General features: G+C 41.6%; 1 protein-coding gene across 2 annotated transcripts; it reads left to right on the plus strand.

The window, feature by feature from the left end:
• On the plus strand, window positions 70-3,829 carry LOC104719261 (uncharacterized protein At1g04910). Of its 2 annotated transcripts, XM_010437139.2 has the most exons (10): window positions 145-678; window positions 1,038-1,181; window positions 1,309-1,381; window positions 1,486-1,556; window positions 1,645-1,733; window positions 1,961-2,093; window positions 2,209-2,441; window positions 2,626-3,102; window positions 3,192-3,430; window positions 3,518-3,829. In XM_010437139.2, the coding sequence occupies exons 1-9, from the start codon at window positions 145-147 to the stop codon at window positions 3,409-3,411; spliced, it is 1,974 nt and encodes a 657-aa protein (XP_010435441.1). In that variant the 3' UTR covers window positions 3,412-3,430; window positions 3,518-3,829. The 2 variants fall into 2 exon arrangements, with proteins under 2 accessions (XP_010435440.1, XP_010435441.1); XM_010437138.2 differs by having other exon boundaries at window positions 70-678; window positions 3,192-3,826.

The following is a 7,797-nucleotide window of genomic DNA, read 5'->3' on the forward strand; positions in this document are numbered from 1 at the left end:
AAAAAAAAAAAAAAAAAAAAAAAAAAAAAAAAAAAAAAAAAAAAAAAAAAATAAGAAGAGCTCTCAACGACACCATTTTGTATCTTCCTCTTCGTCTTCGTCTTCGTCTTAAAAAAGATAGCAACAATCGAAGAAGAGCTCGAGATGGGCCACCACCTCCACCACCACGACGGTGGCGATGGCGTCCCTCAACATGTCAATAGCCCTCGCTTCTCCGGTCCCATGACCCGCCGTGCTCAATCCTTCAAACGCGGCGGTTCTGGAGGTTCTAGCCACGTCGGCGGTGTCAGTGGTGTTGTTGATAACAGCAGCAGCGGCGGCAGCAGCAACAACAACACCTCCTCCACCTTGAGAGTTCATCACGAGATCGATCTGCCTCTTAATTCACCTAGATCAGAGATTGTTTCCGGCTCGGGCTCAGATCCGAGTGGTGGATTCCTCGATTCTGCTGTCAATAGGAAGCATCAGACGTATGGTCAGTTGAGGGAGAGAGTTGTGAAAGGCTTGTTGAGGAAGCCGATGGGATCCGTCGTTTCGGATTTTAGCTTGAAGGAGAGGAAGAAGCTTGGTCATTGGATGTTTTTTGCTTTCTGTGCTGTTTGTTTGTTTATGGGTGTTTTCAAGATTTGTGCTACTGGTTGGCTTGGATCTGCTATTGATGGCGCTGCTTCCGATCAGGTAATAGAGAACCCTGCTTAGCTCACATTTCTGATGCTAGTAGTGTTTAGATTGTTTCTTTACTTGAACATTTGTTGATTCCGGCTTAGGAAGGTCTTGTTTATGACTTTGTTGTAAATTGCGTTTTTTTATATGTGTTTGGCTTTCTGTTTCTGTTTCTACATATTGGTAAATTGCGTTTTGATGTTGCCCAAATGTGGATGTGTGTTTTCCATCTTGAGTGAGGGCTGCTTGCTTAGAATCTTTACATTTGTTGATGTTAGTAGTGTTGAACGTGTCTCTCTGGTTGAAATTTGTGGTTTGGAAGATGGGAGAAGAAGGCTTTAAACATCTTACATGACTTTGGTAATTCTTTATAGGATTTATCCAACTCAATCCCCCGAGTAAATCTACTTGATCATAGCTCACATGATTATATCTATAAAGATGGAGGGAATGATGTTGATCCCACTTTGGTTATGGTTGCTTCAGACGTGGTGGGTGACCAAAACAGTGTAGTTGAAGTAAGTCTTATCTCTGTGTATCATCTATTCTTTCACTGCTTCATTGGGCATAAGTTGATTAATTTGCAGCTTCATTCCCTACTCTCGTAAATCTTGCTACTGAAATCTTGCTCTATTCTTCATTCAGTATTCAGGTGTTTGGGCAAAACCTGACAGTGGAAATTTCTCGCAGTGCATTGACAGTTCAAGGAGTCGCAAAAGTATGCAATAGAAACTGTTAGTCCTGTTAGTAGCTTAGCAAAATCTTTTTTTTTTTTTTGTCTTCTTTAAGTTCTGACCATATTAGTACGTATTCTCTCTGCAGAGTTAGGTGCTATTACGAATGGCTACCTTCTTATAAATGCTAATGGAGGACTAAACCAAATGAGATTTGGGGTCAGGCTTTTGTGTTTTCTCATCGTTTCTCTAGTTATCTTCTGTTTATAAGTTCTAGGCTGATGCGTTTAACTATTTTAGAATGCAGATATGTGATATGGTTGCAGTGGCTAAAATTATGAAGGCAACTTTGGTGCTTCCCTCACTTGACCACAGCTCATACTGGGCAGATGACAGGCTAGTTCCTGACTTTATCAAGAAATTTGATTATTCTCATGCCCTTACGAAGCACGTAACTTGTTAAGCACTCTGTATACTTCACCTAATTAAACAATTAAATAAGTCATTGTTCTTAGCATACTAAAGATAAATAATTAAAGCTCTACCATAGTCATGATAGGTGACTTTCAGTTGGTTTTATTATCTTCTCTTTAGCTGATTTCCTTGTATCACCGAGTTTGCAGTGGCTTTAAAGATCTATTTGATTGGCAACACTTCATTGAGGAATTGAAGGATGATATTCACATAGTTGAGTCGCTGCCACCAGAATTAGCCGGAACCGAGCCTTTCGTCAAAACACCCATATCGTGGTCTAAGGTCAAGATTGCTTTCTTGCTATTTGGTTACATCGGGGTCCTCTGGTTCACTAGCTTTTGCATACAACTGTTTTCAAGAAGACCCTCAGTAATTAAAAAAAAATTCCTTTTTACAGGTTGGTTACTACAAGAAAGAGGTCCTTCCGTTGTTGAAACAGCATATCGTAATGTACTTAACCCACACAGATTCCCGGCTCGCTAATAATGACCTACCTGATTCTGTACAAAAGCTTCGTTGCCGAGTAAATTATAAAGCTCTGAAATATTCAGCTCCAATAGAGGAACTGGGAAACATTCTAGTTTCTAGAATGAGGGAGAACAGAGGTCCATACCTAGCTCTTCATTTAAGGCAAGTAGCTTTCTCTATTTCTCTATTTGTCAATTCGTATTTACTGACATTGGCCGTATGCCAGTGTATTTAGATAGATCTAGATGCAAGTCCAGTTTGAATGTGCTTGGTGTATAGCTCATGCAGAGACACTGAGTAATCCCGATAAAGTTTGGTTTTATTATAAGCATATTATCCTCTACAGGTATGAGAAGGATATGCTGGCTTTCACAGGCTGCAGTCACAGTTTGACAGCTGAAGAAGACGAAGAATTACGGCAAATGAGATATGAGGTTAGTCACTGGAAGGAAAAAGAAATAAATGGAACAGAGAGAAGATTGCAAGGTGGTTGTCCCTTGACTCCGAGGGAAACCTCGCTTTTGCTGAGGGCTTTAGAATTCCCATCCAGCTCCCGGATTTACCTCGTAGCTGGTGAAGCTTATGGAAATGGAAGCATGGATCCCCTCAACACAGATTTCCCCAACATTTTCTCACATTCAACTCTTGCCACCAAAGAAGAGCTGAGTCCGTTTAGTAATCACCAGAACATGTTGGCTGGTTTGGATTATATTGTTGCACTTCAGAGTGAGGTATTTCTCTACACATATGATGGGAACATGGCGAAAGCGGTTCAAGGTCACAGGCGATTCGAGAACTTCAAAAAGACCATAAATCCAGACAAGTAAATTCTCCCATATACTGTCTGTACCTGCTCCAGGTTGTAGTAATTTTTTTGTATCATTTTTGTTCACATATTCTTTTTCGATGCAGGATGAACTTTGTGAAACTTGTTGATTCATTGGATGAGGGGCGAATATCTTGGAAAAAGTTTAGTTCCAAAGTGAAAAAGCTGCACAAAGACCGACATGGAGCTCCATATAACAGAGAGTCAGGGGAGTTCCCAAAGCTGGAAGAGAGTTTTTATGCAAATCCTCTTCCGGGGTGTATATGCGAGACTAAAGAAGAAGAGGATAGGATGCGACGGACATAAACATGAGCAGATACTTCTGGTAATATTTTTTAGTAGCCTGAGTTTACAGTTAGCAAAAAAAAAAAAAGATGAAGGGGACTATGATTTTTTTGCCTCCTGAAACTAGAGAGGGTGATTGATTACCAAAGCTCAAAGATTGAGCAATTGGTTTCAAAGAGAGACAACTTAAAGAAACGACGGGGACAGTAACTTACTGGAATCTTTTGTAAGAGAAACCCCCCGCTGAAACGTTCACGGTTCATCCTCAGTCAAATTATACGGACAAAGCTTGGCCATGGAGATTTGTGGAAGTGGGTAAACTATAGGATTCATTATTTGTAACACTACAATTGTCATTGTTTTTTTGCCTTAAATCGAATCAACTTTATGTTCTTTTATACGCATTAATAACATAGAATATAATGTATTGCTGCAAGTATCTTTTTTCCAGCTGTTGATGAAAGTGTTGTTATCTTTTTCCAGCAGCTTACGTTTTAGAGAGATCGGTCAACCAACCTCATGGTTTTACAAGTTGCAAATGCAAGACTGCTTGATCGAGAGACTGTTAAACAGTTTCTTGGACTTTCATGAAACATACAACATCTACTCACCGCATCATGCATGTTAGTGAGCTGAGAAACTACGGTTCAGCGCATACGTTAGCCAAATTATCCATTTTAAAAAAGTAAATTTGTAGTAATAAAAAGAAAAAAAATGTTAGTGATTTTTTTGTTTCATCATTAAAGTAAAGTGCAATGTGAAGAATGGATTTTTCAAAGTAATATGAGACATTAGTTTTTTTTTTGTTAAAAGGCTTTCAATTTAAATAGCAAAAGGGTACATAAAAATTGTTTACAGGGCCTAAGCCCATTATAATGCTCAACAGGAACTCACTAATTCAAAGAACCAGAACTTGAACCAAGTTAGAATAGAACCAAGAGTTAGAATCGAACCAGAGATTTGGTTGAGTAAATAACTGCCCATCCTCCAAGCCACCCTCAATTATTACTCGAATACAACCAACAAAAAATAGTAGAAAGTGAAGAGGTAGGGTTTGAGATCGCATCTTGAGAGAAGTCACTTTCATGCCGCCGTTTAAGAGAGTCCAGCGAACCAGAGATGGAGGAGGTCTAAGGAGAGTTGAGGGTTAGAGTCTCTAAGGCTCGAAGCTTTGTTCCGGATCATCAAGTCAAGTTGTCTAAGAAGAAGATCAGAGGATTTGAAGGCGTTTCGATGGAATCGATGATTCCTCTCAGTCCAGATCGTGTAGATCACCGCTTGCCAAGCTATCAAGAGAAGTTTCTGAGCTACCTTGTCGATTCTACAAAGAGTGAGGTTGCTTAGAGTCGTTGACCAGTTGTTCGAAGAAGGGGAGAAAGCACATCGCCTCGCTGTTGGTTCCCATATCGACCAGCTGTAAGGACATTCAAAGAAGAGATGGTCTCGTGATTCAGGCAAGCCTGCACAAAGGAGACAGAAGGGGTCCACCCGCAAGCCCCAGTTTAGCAGTCGGTCTCTCGTCGGGCAGCGATTCAACACAAAAAGCCAGGTTAGAAAGGAATGCTTCGGGATACGTCCTGAAAACCAAACCACCCTGTACCAAGGGACATCAGGGTGACTCTCCCTTAAAGCAGAACAGATGGAGCATGTATTGTGTCGATCCCTACTTTGGCCATCGAGCCACCAGTTGTAAGAGTCTGGTTCTTCTGTTAAGGTGATTGTAGATAGGACAATGTGCAGATTCACCTGCGCTTCTGATCTTGCAGGAGGTAAAACCCACATCCCCTGTCTCCAAAGGTCAGCTAGAGTAGCTCCTCTGCGAATACCAACTTGATAAAGCCCATCCTCCTGAAGGTACGTCGTCATCTGTCCTAGACTGCTCCAGTTATCAGTCCAAAATTGACATGATTTTCCATTTCCTAGTTTAACCTTGATCCACGGATAAAACTCTGCTCTTATCTTTAACAGTTTGTTTGCTAACCAGGAATTTCTGTTGCTAGGCTTACGAGTCCAGAAGGAACTCAAGTTTCCAGCCAGAATTTCTTGCCTGAACCACGCTACCCAAACCGAGCCAGATCGAAAGAAGAGCAACCAGATTAGTTTGATCATACACGCCTTGTTCCAGTTAGATAAGTCCCTAACACCCAGTCCCCCTTCCTTCTTGTCCAGTACAATCGTTTCCCATGCCACTCTTGCGGAATGATGACCTTCTGTTGTTCCCTTCCAGAGAAACGCACTAGAAAGAGAGTTAAGCATCCTTATGCATTGCTTCGGGAGGACAAAGCTTGAGCACCAGAAGTTTGATATGCCAGCACTCACCGAGTTCAACATTTGCAATCTACCAGCAAAAGATAGGGACTTCGTAGACCAAGCATTGAAACAGCCCTTCACCTTTTGAATTAGCGGTGCACAATCAAGTAAGCTCAACTTTTTCGTACACAAAGGGACTCCTAAGTATCTTATGGGGAGTTGACCATGCGTAAGACCAGTCATGCTCACTATATGAACTATTTCAGATGAGGAGAGACTTGAGGTGAAGAAACTAGTTTTGGGGAGACTGATTGCTAGTCCAGAAACTTCCTCAAACTCCTTGAGAACTCGGAGGACACCGTGCACTGAGGAGACCGAACCTTCAACAAATATAAGAAGATCATCCGCAAAGCAAAGGTGAGTTAGTTTCATTTCTTTACACCTATGATGGTACTGGATTTTGCCTTCCTCTGCCGCTTTATCTAAACAAGCTGATAGACAATTCATTGCAAGGACAAAGAGATAAGGCGAGAGCGGATCCCTTTGGCGCAGCCCCCTAAGACCTTTGAAGTAACCATGAACATTTCCATTAAAACCAACCGAGAAAGACGGTGTACATATGCAAGCCTTAAGCCATTGAAGGTATTGCTCTGGTACTTCAATTCCTCTTAAGCAACTAAAAATAAACTCCCATCTCACTGTATCGAAAGCCTTAGCTATATCCACTTTGATAGTGATACGTTTCAAACCATTCGATTTTTGATAACCATTGACTAGTTCAGCTGCTAAAAGAGTATTTTCTACCAATAATCTTCCAGGGATAAAAGTTGTTTGATTCTTCTGCACCAAGTCTGGGAGAATGGGCTTCAGCCTCGCAACTAGTAACTTAGAGACTACTTTGTATAAGGTGTTGAGGCAAGAGATAGGACGGAAATCTGAGACAAGCGAAGCACCAGGAACCTTGGGAACCATTGCCAGAATGGTAGCATTAACCGCAGATGGGAGAAATGATATGCGGAAGAAGCAGAGAATGCTAAGAGTAACTTCAGGGCCCAGTATGTTCCAAGAAGTTTTATAGAATGCTGAAGTAAAGCCATCCGGACCAGGTGCTTTGTTATCTTTAAGCTTGAAAATTACCTTCCTTATCTCCGCAGCAGTGGGAATCTTTGTCATAGTTTGCTTCAATTCAGGTGAGCAACGGTAAGTGAGCAGAGTTCGAAACCAGTGGATAGGGGCGACAACTTGTGGAAGAATAGCAGGCGCGAGGAGGGTTTTGAAATGGTTTACTGCCAGCAAGCTCATTTCCAGAGGATCATCAACTATAGTTCCCGAGGGGGTGGAGAACGATCGTATAGCATTAAAAGCGTTCCTCATCTGCATAATACGATGAAAGTAGGTAGTATTCAAATCTCCCTCTTTAAGCCAGTTAATTCTGGACCTTTGCCTGAAATATGCTTCTTCAATGTTTCGTAGAAACTCCCATCTTGAATGTAACTCTTTCTCTTGTTGAAACAGGTCTCGAGAGGGGTCTGTCAAGGCTTGTACCTGCACAGTATGCAACAAACTGTTAGTCTCTCGCACTCTATTCTGTATATCGGAAAAGTTCTCTCGAGAAAGTGTTTTTAATTCTCTCTTTAATATTTTTTGTTTTGCACTCAAGGTGGACAAACAGGGTTCCTGCGAAGATATGCTTCCAGCCTGATTCCATGCAGTACCAACCGTTTCAAGGAAGTTTGGGTGCTTGGTTAGAAAATTGAAGAATTTGAAAGGTTTTGTTCCAGCTGAAGGAAGAGGGGCAAAAAGGTTAAGGCAGCTTGGGGAATGGTCTGAGATATCTGGAGCCAAGAATGAGACTGCACTATCTGGGTAAGAGGAAAGCCAGTGGTTGTTAGCCAGAACATGATCAAGCTTCTTTGCTATGGGGTTTAATGGATTTTTATTTGTCTAGGTGAATAGAGGGCCAGAGAAACGCAAGTCAAACATCTCAAGCTGCAGCAGACACTCACGAAGCTCCGTCATACGAGAGGTGAAGTGGTTAACTGATTGAGTAGAGTGTTCCGCTGGATGAATGATTTGGTTAAAGTCTCCACAGAGGATCCAAGGGGTGGCATCAAGGGAAAGATTCTGATGAAGCCTCAGCAGTTCACACCAAAGGTC

The sequence above is a fragment of the Camelina sativa genome, chromosome 10 (genome assembly GCF_000633955.1).
Source record: "Camelina sativa cultivar DH55 chromosome 10, Cs, whole genome shotgun sequence".
Lineage (NCBI taxonomy): Eukaryota > Viridiplantae > Streptophyta > Magnoliopsida > Brassicales > Brassicaceae > Camelina > Camelina sativa.